This window comes from Sinohyriopsis cumingii, chromosome 2, assembly GCF_028554795.1.
Source record: "Sinohyriopsis cumingii isolate HCF-2022 chromosome 2, ASM2855479v2, whole genome shotgun sequence".
Lineage (NCBI taxonomy): Eukaryota > Metazoa > Mollusca > Bivalvia > Unionida > Unionidae > Sinohyriopsis > Sinohyriopsis cumingii.
In genome coordinates, this window is record NC_142962.1 from 23397992 (window position 1) to 23420970 (window position 22979).

The 22979-nt window shown below is 34.4% G+C and overlaps 1 protein-coding gene across 1 annotated transcript in view; it reads right to left on the reverse strand.

Moving 5' to 3' along the window:
- The window catches only part of LOC149804468 (GTP cyclohydrolase 1-like), a 44566-nt gene that overhangs the window by 13807 nt on the left and 7780 nt on the right, over window positions 1–22979 (reverse strand). Inside the window, exons 2-5 of the mRNA XM_089940681.1 lie at window positions 16018–16127; window positions 11390–11445; window positions 6311–6342; window positions 5609–5693 (exon numbers count right to left, since the gene is read on the reverse strand). Coding sequence (XP_089796807.1) covers window positions 5609–5693; window positions 6311–6342; window positions 11390–11445; window positions 16018–16127 — 283 coding nt within the window. The remainder of the gene's footprint in view (window positions 1–5608; window positions 5694–6310; window positions 6343–11389; window positions 11446–16017; window positions 16128–22979) is intronic.

A 22979-nucleotide genomic window follows, 5' to 3' on the forward strand; every position in this document is an offset into this window, starting at 1 on the left:
GTCAATATTGCTACACGTGTCATTCAGTTCACCATGTATGTTTATCACTAAAGTAACTCTGTAGAGTCAATATTGCTACACATGTCATTCAGTTCACCATGTATGTTTATCACTAAAGTAACTTTGTAGAGTCAATATTGCTACATGTGTCATTCAGTTCACCATGTATGTTTATCACTAAAGTAACTTTGTTGAGTCAATATTGCTACACGTGTCATTCAGTTCACCATGTATGTTTATCACTAAAGTAACTCTGTAGAGTCAATATTGCAACACGTGTCAGTCAGTTCACCATGTATGTTTATCACTAAAGTAACTCTGTAGAGACAATATTGCAACACGTGTCAGTCAGTTCACCATGTATGTTTATCACTAAAGTAACTCTGTAGAGACAATATTGCAACACGTGTCATTCAGTTCACCATGTATGTTTATCACTAAAGCAATTTTGTAGAGTCAATATTGCAACACGTGTCATTCAGTTCACCATGTATGTTTATCACTAAAGTAACTCTGTAGAGTCAATATTGCAACACGTGTCATTCAGTTCACCATGTATGTTTATCACTAAAGCAATTTTGTAGAGTCAATATTGCAACACATGTCATTCAGTTCACCATGTATGTTTATCACTAAAGTAACTCTGTAGAGTCAATATTGCAACACGTGTCATTCAGTTCACCATGTATGTTTATCACTAAAGCAATTTTGTAGAGTCAATACTGCAACACGTGTCATTCAGTTCACCATGTATGTTTATCACTAAAGTAACTTTATTGCAACATGTGTCATTCAGTTCACCATGTATGTTTATCACTAAAGTAACTTTGTAGAGTCAATATTGCAACACGTGTCATTCAGTTCACCATGTATGTTTATCACTAAAGTAACTCTGTAGAGTCAATATTGCAACACGTGTCATTCAGTTCACCATGTATGTTTATCACTAAAGTAACTTTGTAGAGTCCTAAGATTCAGCCAATGTGGGCATGTGAGAAAGCTTGCCAGTAGCTTCTCGTGGGTCGGTGGTTCTTTCCGGGGTTTTCCGGGTTCTTCCTCCACCATTAATACTGGCCGCCATGTATAGCCTATCGTGCTGAAAAATGGCGTTAAACCCCACAACAACAACAACTTTGTAGAGTCAATATTGCAACATGTGTCATTCAGTTCACTATATATGTTTATCACTAAGTAATTTTGTAAAGTCAATATTGCTACACGTGTCATTCAGTTCACCATGTGTTGTTCACTAAAGTAACTTTGTAGAGTCAATATTGCTACAGGTGTCATTCAGTTCACCATGTATGTTTATTACTAAAATAACTTTGTAGAGTCAATATTGCAACATGTGTCAATCAGTTCAGCATGTACATTTATCACAAAAGTAACTTTGTAGAGTCAATAATGCAACATGTGTCATTCAGTTCATTATCTATGTTTATCACTAAAGTAACTTTGTACAGTCAATATTGCTACACATGTCATTCAGTTCACAATGTATGTTTATCACTAAAGTTGTTGCTGTTGTAGGGTTTAACGCCATTTTTCAGCACAAGATAGGCTACACATGGCAGCCAGTATTAATGGTGGAGGAAGAACCCAGAAAAAACCCGGAAAGAACCACCGACCCATGAGAAGCTACTGGCAAGCTTTCTCACATAACCACATTCGCCAAATCCCAGACTCGAACCGACGCAGACAGAGGTGAGATGGCAGTGATCCATAACTGTCAGCGCTTTAGACCACTCGGCCACTTGGGGCCCCTATCACAGAGTCAATATTGCAACATGTGTCATTCAGTTCATTTGATATGTTTATCACTAAAGTAACTTTGTAGAGTCAATACTACAACACGTGTCAGTCAGTTCACCATGTGTGTTTATCACTAAAGTAACTCTGTTGAGTCAAAATTGCAACATGTGTCATTTAGTTCACCATGTTCGTTTATCACAAAAGTAACTTTGTAGAGTCAATATTGCTACACATGTCATTCAGGTTACCATGAATGCTTATCACTATAGTTACTTTGTTTAAATCTGTCAATGGTGCCTGCCTATTCATAATTACATGGGTAATAAAATGAGCCATAGGGTACCCATTTAACATGTTTCCACCAGTTCTTGTTCAGGCAGCACTCACTTTGTCTTTGAGCTGACAATCCTTTTGACCAAGCCTTGCATATGTGTATGCTTTCAGTGCCAAGTAGATGTCTGACTCTTCTAGTAAATAGCTGACCTTAATCTCATTGCTTATGTTCCATCTCTGATTGCGCTGCAAGTGTGGTTCAGTGGCAAGTATCAGAGGGTGCTTATTTGATCTTGCTGCACAACTGACATGTGTTCAGTTGCAAGCTTAAACAGATTTCACAAACTGTAGGATTGAAGTGTTACTTACAAAGCTCAAGCTCAGTCTCTAAATAAGCATTCACATATGACAGTCAGGCCCAGGAAAGGGAGTCAGACAATATTTATGATGACAATAGTTTCTAGCATACCCTTAAATTTCTTTGTACCCTCCTACCCATATATAAAAAATGCACAAAACTTTGTTATTTCATTCATTGATTTATAATTTCTAACTTGACTGTTGCCAATGGGTCTCTAACAATGTTGATTTAATGAAGCTCAATGTAAATGGAAGCTCCCAATGTAAACAAGCCAACTGACTGCAAACAATCTATTTTAGGTTTCTAGAATACTCTATTTCAGTAAAAACTGTTTTATCTGTGTCCAATATTTGCAATGTTTAATTTTCATATTTCTAAAACAAAGTGAATGAATAAAATGGAGGAGCTTTTGTGTACATGTGTTCAAAGAGATATAAATACAAAATATCCAGAATTGTTTAGATTTTCAAAGAGGATGAATTACATTGCATCTGTTGCTTAAAAACAAAGACTGGCTCAAGCAAATATGGTGACAGTGTTGCTAAAGGAACTTCCTTTTCATTCAAAACACCAACAAGTTGGCTGTTTGGGATTCCTAAGCAACAATCAGGTTAGAATTTATATATCAGTTACTGAAATGACTTAAGTTTTGTGTATTTTTATATCCTTAATTCCTTCAGTTTTAAATATCGGTGGGGGTGGGTAGATCATGATGATATACCATCTGATGATACAGGATTTCAGACCTTTATCAGGCAAAAAAGAATGTGTTTCCTATTGCACTGGTTTTAAAATTAGGGTAGGTATTTTTTTCTAATTATATATATTATAATAATTATGATTATATATAACGTACTAAGCACTTCAAGTACTGGGCAATACTGGCTCAATTTGATGCACAAATCAATTTCAAGGGGGCTTGGTTGGTGGTGGGGTTATATAATTTTTTTTTACCCTTGGGGGAAAAAGTGCTAGGATCAGCAATGAGAAACAGGAACAGTTGGCTGACTGGAAACATATCAGGGGTGGGGGTGAGGAGTATGATGAATTCTTAACTTTGTAGCAGATGAGATTAGGTAGTAACATATATCAGATACTGTGAATTTTTCTTTAAAAAATGTGGAATTAACTTCATGTTTGTACACATTTAGTATAAGTTCCCTTCCACTGGGTATCCAATCATTAGGATTGACGGGTACCTGGTAAAAGTTTTCTAAACTTTCGACAGCTCTAACTTCATAGAGTCAATATTGCTACATCTGTCATTCAGGTCACCATGTATGTTTATAAGTAGAGTGAATTTGTACAGGCAATATTGCTACATCTGTCATTCAGGTTGCTACTTTTATCACTATTGCAACATTGTAGAGTCAATATTGCTACATCTGTCATTCAGGTTGCTATTTTTATCACTATTGCAACATTGTAGAGTCAATATTGCTACATCTGTCATTCAGGTTGCTGTCTATGTTTATCGCTAGAAACATTTTAGAGCCAATATTGCTACATCTGTCATTCAAGTTGCTATGTTTATCACTAGAAACTTTGTAGAGTCAATATTGCTACATCTGTCATTCAAGTTGCTATGTTTATCACTATTGAGACTTTGTAGAGCCAATATTGCTACATCTGTCATTCAGGTCATGTATGCTTATCACTATAGAGACTTTGTAGAGTTAAGCTACTTGTGTACTACTTGAAAACAAATGGAAGTATGACTCATGATGTCACAGCATGTATGATGTCAGAGTGTGTAAATGACAGTCACAGCATGTAAATGATAATCACAGTGTGTAAATGACAGTCACAGCATGTAAATGTTAGTCACAGTGTGTAAATGATAGTCACAGTGTGTAAATGACAGCCACATCATGTAAATGACAATCACAGTGTGTAAATGACAATCACAGTGTGTAAATGATAATCACAGTGTGTAAATGACAGTCACAGCATGTAAATGTTAGTCACAGTGTGTAAATGATAGTCACAGAGTGTAAATGATAATCACAGTGTGTCAATGACAGTCACAGCATGTAAATGATAATCACAGCGTGTAAATGACAGTCACAGCATGTAAATGTTAGTCACAGTGTGTAAATGATAATCACAATGTGTAAATGATAGTCACAGCATGTAAGTGATAGTTAAAATGTGTAAATGATACTTTGCTGGAAGGACGATAATTACTTTGGACTTTCTGTACAAGTAAAAATTGTCTCTAAATTTGCATAGCTCTGTACGAATGTATTCATATGTAGTTAAAAAAGCAATATCAGCCATATCTGGACTATTGTAATGTAATTTGGGGTAATACCTCGGATTCAAACGTAAAACTTTTAAGACTCAAAAAAGGCAAGCCATTTATTTCTTGATCAATGTATAGAAAATTTTGAGGACACAATGAACAATATAAAAAATTTACCAATACATGAAAGAATATTTATTACAGAGGCCAAATTTATGTATAAAGTGTCCAGAAAAGCCATTTCTGTCTACCAAAGCAACATCTTTCACCAAAGAGATACTGATGGTATTCCAAACTTGAGGTCTGCTAGAAGTAAAAATTACATTATACCAAGGCCAAAGGAGGAATTATTTAAAAAAGCTTTCAATATACTTGTCCAATGATATGGTAAAATATTACCAGTGACAAAAAGCAGGCTTATAGCATTTTTTTTCTTCTTCATAATTGGCGTGTCAAATTGATGAAAACTTGAGACAACTGAACAGTTCTAGTAATATAAATACCTCCTGCTGTTCTGTACTTTGCATCATTTTCACAGCTGAAGTTTTCAATACAGGATGATATTCTATATTTTACATATGTTTATGTGTTCACAGATGCCTGTGCACAGGTTGCAGGCCTGAATCTTTGATTTTTAGAATGACTTAATTCTTTAGTGTCAAGCCATATTCATTACATCAATGTTGCATAGACATTGCACATAACAGACAGAAGGCCTCAAGGTAGATTAGTTCTGTAACTAATTGAGTTACCTTCTCTAAATGATGTCTTTATTATTTTTATTTTTATTATTATTATTATTATTATTACATAAAGTCAAAGCAACAGATAACACAATCATGGCTATACTTTTTGCATGTGTTTTATTCTGTTTTTCTTTAGCTGGCAAGTCAAATCAGAAAATTAGAGATTTTGTATGATACATCCAGGTACTATCAGATCACAACAGATGAGTGTTTCAATTAAAGTGTACATACGTAGCTTCTATGACAACACCGACACCAGCAGGTTGGATAGCTTCTGTTATGGCCACTGCAATCTGCTTTGTAAGTCTCTCCTGTACTGAAAAACAGAATGTCATCATGGAAACAACAGTTCATTCACTGCCAGAAAAGTGGAATAAACTAAAGAATTGGACTTTAATAATTAAGGTAAATAAATATTAATCTTTAAAATAGTCTAAAGAGTCATCATAGAAACAACATGATATGTATCAAACTGTACAGAAGGCTGCAAATCAATTTACAAGGAAACCTGTCTACAGAGGACTGTGATATATCATAAAATTTGCGTCTTGTGAATGCAAGGGCCCTTGACATGGAGTTTGTCTTTTGGGAGCCTTTTATGATTTTCATTGTACATATGTATCTACATCTAGGTGACCTTTAATATGAAATAAAATATTTCTTGGGGATTTCTGAGTGTCCATTATAGACAGTGTCCTCCATAAAAAGTGTCCCTTAATATGTTTTTAAAATAGAAATAGCCACTAGTTATTAATCTTCACATGGCTTATAAATTTTTATAAATAATCTGAATTGGCTACTTCTGTTTCTTACTTGTTAATTGTATAACCATCAAAATTTAGAATACTGATGTTGCTTTGAATACTACAGGATTTTTAGTCCAGGAAACTGAGCTAAAATTGTCTTCTAAAGGAATATTTATATAATGGTTACCTTGTAATCTTCTGCTAAATACTTCAACAATTCTGAAATGAGATGAAAATAAAGTGAAATATGAATAGAAAAATTCTACAAGACTTTTATGCTAACTAAAACAAAATTTGTACAAACTTTTGTGCTGCTCAGTGCCACAACTGCTACCATATCTGTTACACAACTGCCATATCTGTCCTATTCTATATCTGTCATAGCTACTATCATACATCTGTCCTGTTCTATATCTGTCATAACTACTATCATATATCTGTCCTGTTCTATATCTGTCATAGCTACTATCATATATCTGTCCTGTTCTATATCTGTCATAACTACTATCATACATCTGTCCTGTTCTATATCTGTCATAGCTACTATCATACATCTGTCCTGTTCTATATCTGTCATAACTACTATCATATATCTGTCCTGTTCTATATCTGTCATAGCTACTATCATACATCTGTCCTGTTCTATATCTGTCATAGCTACTATCATACATCTGTCCTGTTGTACCACAACTACTATAATTTCTGTCCTATTCAATATTCGTGTCACAACTACTTATTGTCTGTCATATTCTATATCTGTGCCACAACTACTTACTATCTTTTCTGTTCTTTTCTAAATCTGTGACACTTGTCTAATTTCACATGTCAGTCCAAAATGTAACACAGATAATGTGGTAATTCCCAATTTTGGAGGAAATTCCAAAGTTTTAATCACAAATCCTGAAGTGTTATATTTTGGGGATATGTTCCCACTTTTTAAGTTATTTATTTAGCAAACAAATGTGTATTTAAAAAAAAGTCTTACACAATTGTGTATTTAGAAATCCACATTATTCAGTTAGGGGGAATATCAGCCCTTAATTACCATTTGCATTCAAAAGCCCATCCATGCAAACCTCCATCAAGTTTTTTCTTCTTTGACTTCTGAAGGTGCATTAGTCCATGGGGGGGGGGGATAATAAGTAATACTGACTTGAGTTACTACCTTTCTATAGGAGAGATTTAGCCATGATTATTTGAGTTACTACTTCTCTCAGGGGAGATTAAGTAATACTAACTCGAGTTCCAACTTCTCTTGAGGGCAGATTAAGTAGTGTTGATTAGAATTACTAATTCTCTCAGGAGAGATTAATTAATACTAACTCGAGTTCCAACTTCTCTTGAGGGCAGATTAAGTAGTGTTGATTAGAATTACTAATTCTCTCAGGGGAGATTAAGTAATACTAACTCGAGTTCCAACTTCTCTTGAGGGCAGATTAAGTAGTGTTGATTAGAATTACTAATTCTCTCAGGAGAGATTAATTAATACTAACTCGAGTTCCAACTTCTCTTGAGGGCAGATTAAGTAGTGTTGATTAGAATTACTAATTCTCTCAGGAGAGATTAATTAATACTAACTTGAGTTCCAACTTCTCTTGAGGGCAGATTAAGTAGTGTTGATTAGAATTACTAATTCTCTCAGGAGAGATTAATTAATACTAACTCGAGTTCCAACTTCTCTTGAGGGCAGATTAATGCTGATATGAGTTACTACTTCTCTCAGGGGGAGATTAAGTAATGTCGACTTGAGTTATTACTTTCCTCTGGGGGAGATTAAGTAATGCTAATTTGAGTTACTACTTTTCTCAGGTGGAGGTTAACAAATGCCGACATGGGTTAATACTTCTCTCAGGGAAAATAAAGTTCATGGGTGGGGTGAGGAGTAAGTAATATTGACTTGAGTTACTTCTTTTCTCAAGAGGAGATTAAGTAATGTCGACTTGGGTAATTACTTTCCTCTGGGGGAGATTAAGTAATGCTGATTTGAGTTACTACTGCTCTCAGGAAGGATAAATAATACTAACTCAAGTTACTAATTCTCTCAGGGGGACATGAAGTAATGCTTAAATTAGTTACTGATTTTCTTAAGGTGATAAATTAATGCTGATATGAGCTAATATTTCTCTCAGGTGGAGATAAAACTGACTTGAGTTATTGTGTCTCTCAGGTGGAGATAAAACTGACTTGAGTTATTGTGTCTCTCGGGTGGAGATAAAACTGACTTGAGTTATTGTGTCTCTCAGGTGGAGATAAAACTGACTTGAGTTATTATGTCTCTCAGAAGGGGAGATTAAATAATGCTAGCTTGAGTTACTACTGTATGTATTCACTTATAAGTCAAGTCAAACTGCAAACAACAAAAATTCAGATCCATCAAAGCATAATGCATATGAAGATCAAGGTCTATGATGTTTGTTCTACTGATTACTCCTAACAAACTGCACAGACCCAGGTATTTCATCCCATAATGTGCCAGTTGATCTGGGTCTGTGCAGTTAACAAACAGCAAACTGCACAGACCCAGATCAACTGGTACATTATGGGATAAAGACCTGGGTCTGTGCAGTTTGCAGTTGGACTCCACACATAGGTTAGAATATATGGTAATTTTCTCAGGTTCTTCTGTACCCTATGGGCAAGCCCTCCACAAAAGTTTCATCAAAGTTTGTGGGCTTGAGCTAGGTAACAGTTTATTCTGAGCAAGTAAAAATGTTCAGTCCTTGCTTGACTGGGCAATTGTATTTTTACAGACTATACAACCCCTACAAAAAAAATGCTCTACTGTACATCGATCTGGTGCACCCCAATCATTGTTAAAAATATTTACAATGTATAAATTTGTATGTGTTGATTCATTCCATAGTACAACTATCTCATCTCGACAAATTAACTGCATGAATCTTAATGTATAAAACATCTGAAATGTGAATAACACTTAACTGTATTTGCTAATTAAGGAAAATAATTACCATCCAAAGATTAAAACAACTATACCACCATGCTCTATGAAAACAAACTAAAAAGGTGAATATTTTAAGACAGAATACAAATCTTATCAAGTTTGACTACTTGCATCTCTCCTTGATAAGCTATTACTGCATTTGTACACAAAGATCATCAAATAATTAATTTTCATTGTTTTAATGGTCATCAAAAAAAAATCAACATTTAAATTAATTACACTGCTATTGCAAATACATAATTTATATGCACTTTCTTCTAGCTCTGTATGTGTGTGCTTGTGAGAGATTCAAATATTACTGTGGTTTTTTTTAGAGCTGTCTAATTAGTGATCAAATATTACTGTGGTTTTGTTAGAGCTGTCTAATTAGTGATCAAATATTACTGTGGTTTTGTTAGAGCTGTCTAATTAGTGATCAAATATTACTGTGGTTTTGTTAGAGCTGTCTAATTAGTGATCAAATATTACTGTGGTTTTGTTAGAGCTGTCTAATTAGTGATCAAATATTACTGTGGTTTTGTTAGAGCTGTCTAATTAGTGATCAAATATTACTGTGGTTTTGTTAGAGTTGTCTAATTAGTGATCAAATATTACTGTGGTTTATGTTACAGCTGTCTATATAGTGATCAAATATTACTGTGGTTTTTGTTAGAGCTGTCTGATTAGTGATCAAATGTTACTTTGGTTTTTGTTAGAGCTGTCTAATTGGTGATCAAATATTACTGTGGTTTATGTTACAGCTATCTGATTGGTGATCAAATATTACTATGGTTTATGTTACAGCTGTCCAATTAGTGATCAAATGTTAATTTGGTTTTTGTTAGAGCTGTCTAATTGGTGATCAAATGTTACTTTGGTTTTTGTTAGAGCTGTCTAATTGGTGATCAAATGTTACTTTGGTTTTTGTAAGAGCTGTCTAATTGGTGATCAAATATTACTATGGTTTATGTTACAGCTGTCCAATTAGTGATCAAATGTTAATTTGGTTTTTGTTAGAGCTGTCTAATTAGTAATCAAATGTTACTGCAGCTTTTTGTTGGAGCTGTCTAATTAGTGATCAAATGTTACTGTGGTTTATGTTACAGCTGTCTAAATAGTGATCAAATCTTACAGTGATCTTTTGTTGGGGCTGAGACATAATTACTTAAATTAACTTATCTATCCATCAAGATTACAACACATAAACTGAGGGATTCATGCTTTGTACAATTACTTTACTTGAATATTATTGCTTGCTCTGATGTTTATCTAACCCAATAAAGCAAACAGGTACAAAAATAAAAGGTACACATAATTAACTGCAATCTGTACACTCTTAGATGTTTATGCTGAATTAATTATACAAAAATGCCATTAATTTTAATGAATTAAAGTCAGTATTATTTTCTTTCAAAACCAAACCTTCAATACAATGTTACAATATTTGTTATATTAATGAAATATATAAAAGGATGCAAAGAATGGTAGTTGAACACTTATGTAATAGAGTTGATATACTGGATGGTTAACACTTGATATATTAGAGTTAATAAACTGGATGGTTAACACTTGACATATTAGAGTTCATAAACTGGATGGTTAACACTTGATATATTAGAGTTCATAAACTGCATGGTTAACACCTGATATAATATAAAGTTCATAAACTTCATGGTTAACAATTGAGATAATGCAGAGTTGAATGTTAGTTATTTTTTTTTTAAAATCATATATACAACCAGCAATTTATTGGAAACTGATGTTTGAGAAAGCAAAAATATACTACAAATTAGACAAATATTATCAGACAATGAATATTGTTGAGTCGTGTGTGTACTGTGCATGTCTTGGTCTATGTTGATTTATCTCTAACATAAAACTGATTTTCAAGCCTGACTGCCTGAACAGGAAACACTTTCCTTAAGCATTCATTAATTTTGCTATTCTGGGATCCAAATAAAAGTCCTAAGAAAACATGACAAGACAAACATAGCTCTAACGAGGCCATGTGTGCTGAATTTGTTAATGACTGACTGTTTGAAAAATGTGACCTTTCTTCTGGCTGTATTGATCTAAGATTCGCTGGAAGAAAGAAGCAAAAGTAAGAAGCAAATATCATCAACACTCAACCAGAATTCTATGAAAAGGTTGCATGCGTATTTAGCTCTGTTACATCTGCCTACATTTAACTTGGAATCAAGTCTGTTAAAATGTAATGGTACACTGACTGCATTACACACACTACATGTACTTAAAATGTAATGGTACACTGACTACATTACACAAAATACTTAGGATATTTATTACTAGACTATATAAATTTACCTTGCCAGCTTACTCAATCCCAGTACCCTCTTGTTAGGCAAGTAACCTATAGACACCTAAAAAAGATACAAATATTTGGTGTTAATCCAGGCGTTCGGATCTTGGGAAACTTTGATTTACGGCATTTTAATTTTTCTTATTAAAAACACTGTCCTTGTATGCTCACAAGGTAATTTTAAGTGGAAACTGTCATCAATATAGAAATAGTCTGCAAACAAACTGAACAAGAAGATTAATTAAAATAAGTATTTTTTTAATTAAAAACTTGACATAGTAAATAAGTCAGAAGGATAGAACTAAATCTGTCTAGTTTTCTCAATTCAAACAATGATTCACCAATAAGCAGACCATCCACCCCACCCCACCCCAAACAATGGCTATTACAAATGGAAAATTAACATCATTTCACCTCATGACATCCTTGACCTGTAAAGATCTGATCTAAAATTATGCATACACAAAGCCAAAATACTGAGTTACCTCAGTGTTTGAGTTTCTTATCCTCCACAGAACGGAAATCTAGACATACTATTTAGCTGAGAGTGTATATATTGAAAATTGTAACCTTGACCTTAGACTTATTGATTCACATAACTGACTTGGAGGTACTATTTTCCAAGTGTAGTATGCTTATTAAGTTTGATGAAAATTGAGTCCATGTACACAGAGTTAAATTATTATGCAGAAACAAAGAATGCAATTTCATGTGCAGCAACCTTGATCTTTCATCTATCTATCATAGATTCAACAGGGAACTGCCCTTCCTCAAGCATAATGCAACTATAAGTTGATAAAAACCAAGTTGGGAAAATTTGAAGAAAGCAGATGGACTTGTCATGTGGAAATCAAATGCCAATTTTAGCTCGAGTAACTTTTACCTTTGACCTCTGGGCCCAAGAATAAAAAAGAAAGTGCCTTTGCTCAAGTGTAGATTTGATGGAAATGGGTCTAGGAAACTTAATAAGGTCAGAAATAAATATTTTAATACATGCATAAGCAGCCTTCTCCTGATAAATAATCTAAAAGAAGCTGTTGCTGCCCAAGTGTAATCTGCCTTTGAAATCTTATCAAAATTAGGTGAAAGAAACTTGATTAATCATGAAGAAAGGCAAATCACCTATTCAGCTTTGGTGACCTTAACCTTGTGCCTAGCAGATCCACAGTAAATACAGCCCAGGAGAATTGCTTTTCAAGGACTTTTAATACGATTTCAAGGACATCTATGTTTTCAAGGAGTACTTTTTTAAAAGGAAATTAATCATTCTCCACATGTTAGTTTGTTGATCACTGCATAAATATGTACAAAAGGATAAGAAAAACAGCAAAGGGATGCTAGTCCATCTGGTAACTTGTAGTGGCATGCCTCTAATCTACCCAATTTTATCACATTTTAATCATGTATTATTTTTAAAAGTAGGTAAAATAACACAAATTCTGAATTTAAAAGAATACGTTTTTTTATTTAGTTTAAACTCTGTATTCCCTCAGATAAATTTAAAAAGATTTTGGTACAGTTCAATAACTTTTTCAACAAATTTAAGGACTTTTCAAGGATAAAGCCAGCTATTTTTAATTCTAGAAATTTTTAAAACAAACCTCAAATTCAAGGATTTTTTGAAGATTGTACAAACAATAGAAGACTGACAGGCTTCTGCTTTTTTCCATGGGTAAAACACATTTGAGGTTTGAGGTTTCTACTTTTTTCTATGAGTCAGGCACATTTGAGATTTGAGGTTTATACTTTTTCCATGGGTAAGGCACAGTGAGGTCTGACAATAAAAAGACCAAAGCAAACTCAAATTCTGTTGTGGAAACTGCTTTGTCTTTGGAAGGAGACATAGACAGACAGACAATGTTTTTGCTATATTCTACCTTCAGTCAGGCAGATGTAAGGACATCCGAAAAAAACAAGAATACTATGAACATCATATGCTCAACAAATGTTTAGTAATCCCTTTTGTAGGTTAGTGCTTCCCATCCTCCAGGTCACAACCCAATTCAGGATCAGGAAGGCATTCTGGATGGTCACCAGGATTTTTCTGAGGGTAGCAAAACTTATAAAAATGAGGAAACGGGCTCATGAGGTTCAGAAAAACTATTTTTTTGGGTAGCAGCCAAAAAAGGTTGGGAGCCACCAGTCTAGGTACTAGTATGCTATGGCTGACTTGGGAGACTAATGAAAAAGAAGTCTTAAAGACATTAACCTTTGATTAATGCATGTATTCATTAACTAGCCTTCATATTCAGAAACCATTACTTTCATACAAGACTACCAGACCACTGGCTTCCAAAAAAACTCTTTTATAGCAAGCTTGAACAAGGAAAATGCAACAAAGAAGGCCAGATAAAATGATACAAGAACACCCTGAAGACATCACTGAAGAACTTTGTCATTAGCTATGACATAAGGGAGGAGACTGCCCAGGACAGGACTCTGAGGAGCATGTGGTGCTCTTCCATTGGTAAAGGTGCTACAACTTGCGAGGTCAACAGGACAGCTGCAACAGAACAATGGAGGCAGGCCAGGAAATCCCAAGCCAGTAACCCCATGATTTGCACTGCTGCTATCCCCTGTCAACAATGTCACAGAACATTCAGGATACACACTGGCCACTTCAGCCACCTTTGTACCCACAGACCATTTGTTCTGGCTCTAAATGTGGATGACTAAAGTGGTCCTCATTGACTGAATGGACACACTAACTATAACTGTGACCTCCGACCTTTACAACCCAGGATCCACAGCTTTTAGTACCTTAAGTGCAAGCCAGCCAAAGTCTTGTCAAGCAGCTTTGTAACAAAGTTATTTTGCAGAACCCATTTTTCTTTGAGCTACATTGACCAAAATCAATGGGCCTCTTCCATACCTTAAATGTAAACCCTCCACAAACTTTGGTCAAAGTATGACAGTTATTATGCAAAAACCATTTTCCTTCTTTCAAAACAATGTTGACCTTTGACCTTCTGGCCACAAATTCATTAGGCTTTTTTCTTACCAAATGTTTAAGTCATCCACAAACTTTGGTGAAAGTACATAGTCGATAACTGCAATGTCTGTGCAGAAACCATTTTCTTCTTTCAGTCAGTGACCTTGATAATGAATATTTTAACCCCAACAGACAGCCTTCTTTCTTAATCCGAGTACAAGCTATCAAAAAATCTGGTCCAGGTATATGAGGTTGAACGTTATTTTCAGAAATGATTCGTCTTCCTGAAGAAACGTATTTTTCTTTACTTTGGTTCAAGACATCCACAGAGTCTGTTAATTACAAATGGTGGAGAATTCATGTTATTGTGTGTGAACCCTCTTCTCTTCCTTTAGCCAATAACCTTGAACTTGTGATTGTTTGAACCCCAAATCAAAAGATTTCTTCTTTATTAGCCATGCACAAGGTCTGTAACTGTAGATGGTGAACAATGAATCATTTTGCAGCAATACACTGGGCAACAGACTGATGGATGGAGAATATAGCAGCATAATAAATCATGCTCTCCCTTATCACTGGCATATAAAAACAGCTACAACAACAGTTAGTCATAAGAACAAAGCAGATCTGTCTAGCTGAGAATTTACATTCTTTAATGAATTTAAAAAACCATAAGAGAGAACTTTGTGGCTAAAATTTATGTAAGTTCTAATGACACTCTTGTGAACAGGTTAAATCTTCAATGGGAGACCACTCTGAAACAAAAAGACATTGTTTACTTTCATAAAAATTATTTTGTCTTCTCTACTTAGTTTAATATGCACTGAATAGAATCTAGATGGAAATTTGTATCGCTTTATCAATGTATGGAAAGATTGCGTTCATTTACATGTGGGCAAAATCTCAATACGTATGTACCTTAAAAATCAATATGTGGTGTTCAAATGCAAAAAGAACAGCCTTATCGTTAACATTCATGAATAACAATGCAATATATCTTTGCCTGAAGAAAACACTTATTGAATTTATTTACCACCAAAATTCACTGAACAATTTTCATACACTTTGAATTCACTAATTTTCATGGGTAGTCCATTTTAACAGATTTCATGGTTGCTGCAAAACATGAATCAAAACTCTCTGAACCATGTTTCTACTGTGGAAACCTTATTTCTACTTCCAAAATCTGCAAATTAAAGTAATATGGAAATGGTTGCTTCTCAGAAAACCACAAAAATTGAAACATTGAACCAATGAAAAAATTCAGTGTTTTAAGTGAATCATTTCTGTAACTACTGTAAATGTATTACTTTTACCAGTCATACAAATTAGGTAGATGGTGTTCACAAACACCCCATCTGCATTCTATAATGCTGACATCTAGAGACAGTTCTTATAGTGAACGTTTCTTTATGAGTTTCCAACAAATGGCACTAGATATTGTTCACACAATGAGAACATTTATGAACACACCTTTCCAATAAATGCCATTAGATGGTGTTCACACAATGAGAATATTTATGAACTTACTTTTAAAATAAATGGCACTAGATGGTGTTCACACAGTGAGATCATTTATGAACTTACTTTTCCAATAAATGGCACTAGATGGTGTTCACACAATGAGATCATTTATGTACTTACTTTTACAATAAATGGCACTAGAAGGTGTTCACACAATGAGATCATTTATGAACTTACTTTTCCAATAAATGGCACTAGATGGTGTTCACACAGGGAGAACATTTCTATATCCTTGACAATCACCATCTCATCATGGTCTTCATCAAATATGGCATCATTCAGTATTTCTGAAATTAAAATATGAATGCATTTCCATAACATATCTGACTCCATTGGAAATTGCCGTAAAAAAGATTGTCTTTTTTATTGTTGAACATTGTCCATACAAACATGTTTTCATTCCTGGTTGTCTCAAATGACCTTTCTGCCCAAGGTTACATATAATAATATAAGCTTTGATCTTGTTGGATCATTCTTCCAAAAAATTACATACAACCAAAACCAGAGTGACAAGAGCAGCTATTTTTACTTGGAAATTGGAATTTTTAGGGTGAGAGCAGTCTGCAAAATTCTTATTGGTAAAGGAGCTACCCGTCTTAAAAATAATCTGAGGTACATGTATTTTCTATATGCCTGATGAAACATCTACTGCTCTATACAAACAAGAAATGAATAATTTACTCTGAATTTACTATTTTTGGGGGGACCATTTTTGCAATGATTACAGGGTTGCTACAAATCATGAATTGAAAAACCGAATGAATAAAGAAATTTTTGTGGAGAAAATTGGGTCCATCCTCCCTCCCTAAAGTCATGACAATATGTGTAAATACCAATTAATTCTTTTTCCAAAACCACAAATACTGATGTCAACAAAAATAATTCACAGTAAAATAAAAGAAATCCAGTTTAGCCTTTGTCTTGTCTGTTAATGGTGTCATGATGACATGGCTCTAGTGAAGTTGGTGTCTAGTCTGTCAATGATGACATGGCTCCAGTGAAGTCTGTGTCTAGTCTGTCAATGATGTCATGATGACATGCTCCAGTGAAGTCTGTGTCTAGTCTGTCAATGATGTCATGATGACATGGCACCTGTGAAGACTGTGACTAGCCTGTCAATGGTGTCATGATGACATGGCTCCAGTGAAGTATGTGTGTAGTCTGTCAATGATGTCATGATGACATGGCTCCAGTGAAGCCTGTGTCTTGCCAGTCAATGATATTATTATGCCATGGGTCCAGTGAAGTCTGTCAATGATGTCATAATGACATAGGTCCAGTGAAGTCTGTTTCAAATCTGTCAACAATGTCAAGATGACATAGCTCCAGTGACATCTGTGTCTAGCCTGTCATAGGTGTCAAAACGACATGGCTCCAGTGAAGTCTGTTATGACATGACTCTCATCATTCACAGGGTAATCCAAACAAGTGAAATATGATAAGCATGCCCCATCATTCACAGGGTAATCCAAACAATGGAAATATGATAAGCATGCCCCATCATTCACAGGGTAATCAAAACAAATGGAAATATGATAAGTATGCCCCATCATTCACAGGGTAATCCAAACAAGAGGTCCATGTGGACAGGAAATAGCTCACACAAAATTGAATGATAAACTAAATTCTGTTTCAGAAATATGCCCCCACACCATTGTAAAAATTACTTATTTGCTGTCTTTTCAGAATGTTGGAGCAATGTTAAAAATGTTAATAATCAAATGTGAAACTTTATGAAAAAGAAAAGTAGAATTTTGTGAGCACTAAAATTTTACAGAAAAAGAAGATTAATGAATTTTACACTTTTTTTACTGACATACCAAAAATTTGCTTATATTCCTTACATTAAAAAGTAATGGAAAATGATGAACTTAATGCACCAATAAGGACTACATCAACTTAATGCACCAATAAGGACTACTGCAACTTAATGCACCAATAAGGACTACTGCAACTTAATGCACCAATAAGGACTACATCAACTTAATGCACCAATAAGGACTACATCAACTTAATGCACCAATAAGGACTACTGCAACTTAATGCACCAATAAGGACTACTGCAACTTAATGCACCAATAAGGACTACATCAACTTAATGCACCAATAAGGACTACTGTAAAACACATTATCAGCTGTGACTTAGTACACCAATAACAACTGGTATAACACATTATCAACTGTGACATAGTAAACCAATAAAGAACTAATGTAAAACACATTATCAACTGTGACTTAGTACACCAATAAAAATTACTGTAAAAACACATTATCAACTGTGACATAGTACACCAATAAAAACTACTGTAAAAACACATTATCAACTGTGACATAGTAAACCAATAAAGAACTACTGTAAAAACACATTATCAACTGTGACTTAGTACACCAATAAAAATTACTGTAAAAACACATTATCAACTGTGACATAGTACACCAATAAAAACTACTGTAAAAACACATTATCAACTGTGACATAGTAAACCAATAAAAACTACTGTAAAAACACATTATCAACTGTGACTTAGTACACCAAAAAAAACTACTGTAAAAACACATTATCAACTGTGACATAGTACACCAATAAAAACTACTGTAAAAACACATTATCAACTGTGACATAGTACACCAATAAAAACTACTGTAAAAACACATTATCAACTGTGACATAGTACACCAATAAAAATTACTGTAAAAACACATTATCAACTGTGACATAGTACACCAATAAAAACTACTGTAAAAACACATTATCAACTGTGACATAGTACACCAATAAAAATTACTGTAAAAACACATTATCAACTGTGACATAGTACACCAATAAAAACTACTGTAAAAACACATTATCAACTGTGACATAGTACACCAATAAAAATTACTGTAAAAACACATTATCAACTGTGACATAGTACACCAATAAAAACTACTGTAAAAACACATTATCAACTGTGACATAGTACACCAATAAAAATTACTGTAAAAACACATTATCAACTGTGACATAGTACACCAATAAAAACTACTGTAAAAACACATTATCAACTGTGACATAGTACACCAATAAAAACTACTGTAAAAACACATTATCAACTGTGACATAGTACACCAATAAAAACTACTGTAAAAACACATAACCAACTCTGACTTAAGGCATAAATAAAAACTACTGTAAAAACACATAACCAACTCTGACTTAAGGCATAAATAAAAACTACTGCACAAGCACCAAAAGACATTGTGGCACCAGTAAGAACTAAGTCCTGCAAAAACATCAAAATACATTAACTGTGCCTCATTGCACCAATAAAAACTAATACAAAACACTAAAACATGTTAACAACTGTGCCTCATTGTACCAGTAAGAACAAGCTCAAGAACACCAAAACAATTATCAACTGTGACCTGTGGCACCAGTAATAACTAAGTCCTGCAAAAACACGAAATGCAAAAAAAATATTTGATCTGAATTAACAGGCACCTAATATCTGGAAACTCATCACATAAAATTAATATATATTACCATAAACTACGTATAATGCAGCAAGTAAAGTGATCAAGGAAGCAATTAATGGACAACATTTAAGCACACACAAAGTGGCATGTTTATAAAATGCAATCTGATTATTAAATACACTGTAATTGTCCCTGATCCCAAGATACAACCTAAGAATATTAAATACACTGTAATCTGTTACTGATCCCAGAATACAATCTAAGAATATTAAATGCACTGTAGTCAGGCAATGATCCCAGAATACAACCTTAGCATATTAAATATATTGTGATTAGACACTATACACACAATACAACCTCAGAATATTAAATACACTGAATTTAAGCACTGATCCCAGGATGCAACCTGAGCATATTAAATACAGTTATCAGCCACTATACCCAGAATACAACCTCATAATATTAAATATACTGTAATCAGGCACTGATCCCAGGATGCAACCTGAGCATATTAAATACATTGTGACCAGACACTATTCCTAGAATACAACCTGAGAATATATTGTTATTGTTGTGGGGTTTAATGCCATTTCTCGGCACACAATAGGCTATGCATGGCGGCCAGTATAAATGGTGGAGGAAGAACCCGGGAAAACCCCGGGAAGAACCACCAACCCACGAGAAGCTACTGGCAAGCTTTCTCACATACCCACATTGGCTGAATCCTAGAACCCACACAGACAGAGGCGAGTGAGATGGCAGTGATCCGTAATGGAGAGCGCTTTAGACTACTCGGCCACTCTGGGACCCCAACCTGAGAATATTAAATACATTTTAATCAGACAATATTTTTAGAATACAACCTGAAAATATTATATACACTGTAATTAGGCATTCATCTGAGGATTCTGAATCTTAAAAAATTACTGCACATTCAAATCCTCCACAGTTCAATCCATGTAATGCTTTTTTTCCCATGCCCTAGATGTATTACAATAATTATTCTTCTCTAGTCCAAACAATATACATTTCTTGCCATATCCTAGATGCATGAAAATACTTCATCTTCCAGTGACATAATTATGTACTGGGTTTTGTTGCCATTGTTATGTATATTTAATTTGCATTGTTTTTTGGCTTTTATTAATGATTATATATTATGTATCCTGTACCTGACCTTGTCGAAACTCAACACTTAATGATATACCTGACCAGTGACATTTCTTAAACAACATATTACACTTGTAAATATTTCTCTCTGATTGTGGATGTAAATATTCAGATCATTTTCAATGGAAGAAAAGCATGTTTACTTCTTTGAACCTAAATGTATCATATTAGTTTTTTACTTGGAAATTCCTAAACTTGTTGACAACTGTGAATGTTTTAGGAAGGAAACTGACCTACATCCTGGCTCTGTTATCATGTTTTAGCTTTTAATATACAGCGTTGTTTACTTGAAATATTACTCGTTCTTTCCATAAAATCTGAAACAGAATCAGTCTTATTGTTGTGTTCACTTTTTTTTAATTTGGTTGGATTTATTTATTCAAATTATTATTCACTGGAATTACACAGTGCTCAATAATATTCTTGTATTACACATTAGTTTGGAGTTGTAGTGAATTCATACAAGGACATTTTTTGATTATATTTGTTGTGATACATCAAAAGGCTATTAGCACATCGCCACTATCTAGGCCAATGGCACATTATTACCTTCAAGACTAAAGGCACATCACACATTCAATATTGGGGCCCCGAGTGGTTGAGTGGTCTAAAGCGCTCTCCGTTATGGATCACTGCCATCTCACCTCTGTCTGCATAGGTTTGAGTCTCGGATTAGGCCAATGTGGGTATGTGAGAAAGCTTGCCAGTAGCTTCTGGAAGGTCGGTGGTTCTTTCCAGGGATTTCCCGGGTTCTTCCTCCACCATTTATAGTGGCCACCATGTATAGCCTATCGTGTGCTGAAAAATGGCATTAATCCTACAACAACAACAACATTCAATATTAGAAAGTATTTGGAACACCACTGGAATTCAATTGGAACTTCATACATTTGGACCTGTGATAGAACTTTTAAGACTACTTGAGATTTAATACACAATACTACAAGTTCTTTTAAAATGTTCCCTTTGTATTCTAGGGAGATAAATTATTTGCTAATTTTACAAAACTTATTGGGTTTTGCTTTTTCTATTATCATAGAGCCATAACACCATGTCCTAAAAATATGCAAATAATTCATCTTCCAGTGTTAAAACTATTTAGATTTTTTTTTGTTTTGCTATACCCCAGATTTATGAAAATAATTCAACTTTCAGATTCCAAACCATGTAATGGGTTGTTTGCTATGAACAAGATGTATGCAAATAATTCATCTTCCAGCGTCAAAACTATGTACTAGGTTGTTTGCTATTCTCTAGATCAGTGGTTCTCAACCTTTTTTGGCTGTGACACAATAAACATTTTCCTGAGTCTCACGACCCTGTTTCCACATATGTTTTGCAACCTAAAAAAATCTAGGCACCCCTATGTGACCCTTCAAAAGGTCCTGATGACTCCGATTTGGGTTGTGACCTTGGGTGTTGGGAACCACTGTTCTAGATGTATGAAAATAATTTATCCTTCCAAGTCCAAACTATGGACTAGGTTGTATGCCATGCCCTAGAGGTATGAAAATAATTTATCATTCCAAGTCCAAACTATGAACCAGGTTGTATGCCATGCCCTAGATGCATGAAAATAATTTATCCTTCCAAGTCCAAACTATGGACTAGGTTGTATGCCATGCCCTAGATGCATGAAAATAATCTATCCTTCCAAGTCCAAACTATGAACCAGGTTGTATGCCATGCTCTACATGCATGAAAATAATTTATCCTTCCAAGTCCAAGCTATGGACTAGGTTGTATGCCATGCCCTACATGCATGAAAATAATTTATCCTTCCAAGTCCAAACTATGGCCTAGGTTGTATGCCATGCCCTAGAGGTATGAAAATAACTTATCCTTCCAAGTCCAAACTATGGACTAGGTTGTATGCCATGCCCTAGATTTTTGAAAATAATCCATCCCAGAAATGCCTTGGAAGTGAAGGCACATAATTTACATGCTAAAATGGTTTTTGATCTGCACTTAAGGCTTTTTGATCATCAACACTTTAATGTGTAGTCTAAGTAGTCAAACTTTTTATCTTTGCTACATATAAATAACAATACCTATCTTGACTGTCATCTTCCTATAAATGTTTATTGTCAGGTATGCAAATTATTGATCCCTAATTAAACTAAATTAACAAGAAATAGGAAAGAACACAAAGCAAAAAAATTAAAACTTTTTTCGACTTTTTTTAAGTTTGGTTTAGTATTCATGGCAGAGCAATGCAATGAGGTTATTTAGTGCTCAGGCAATTACCCTGGTGGATACACCAGATAAAGCAACTTGCAGAGATCCAATTGTAACATCCGGACATGCACTCTATATTGATGCAATGCCTAAGATCAGAAAATCAGTATGTGAGGCATTACGGAGACGTGTCATTTTATTCATGTATTGTACTAAAAAGTGCATATTTATTGACACATCTGTGACACAGGTTCTCAATGCAAGCTTGATGTTGAAAAAGAGCAATAATCAGAAGAAGAAATAAATTATACAGTGTGACAAAATTATCTTAGATT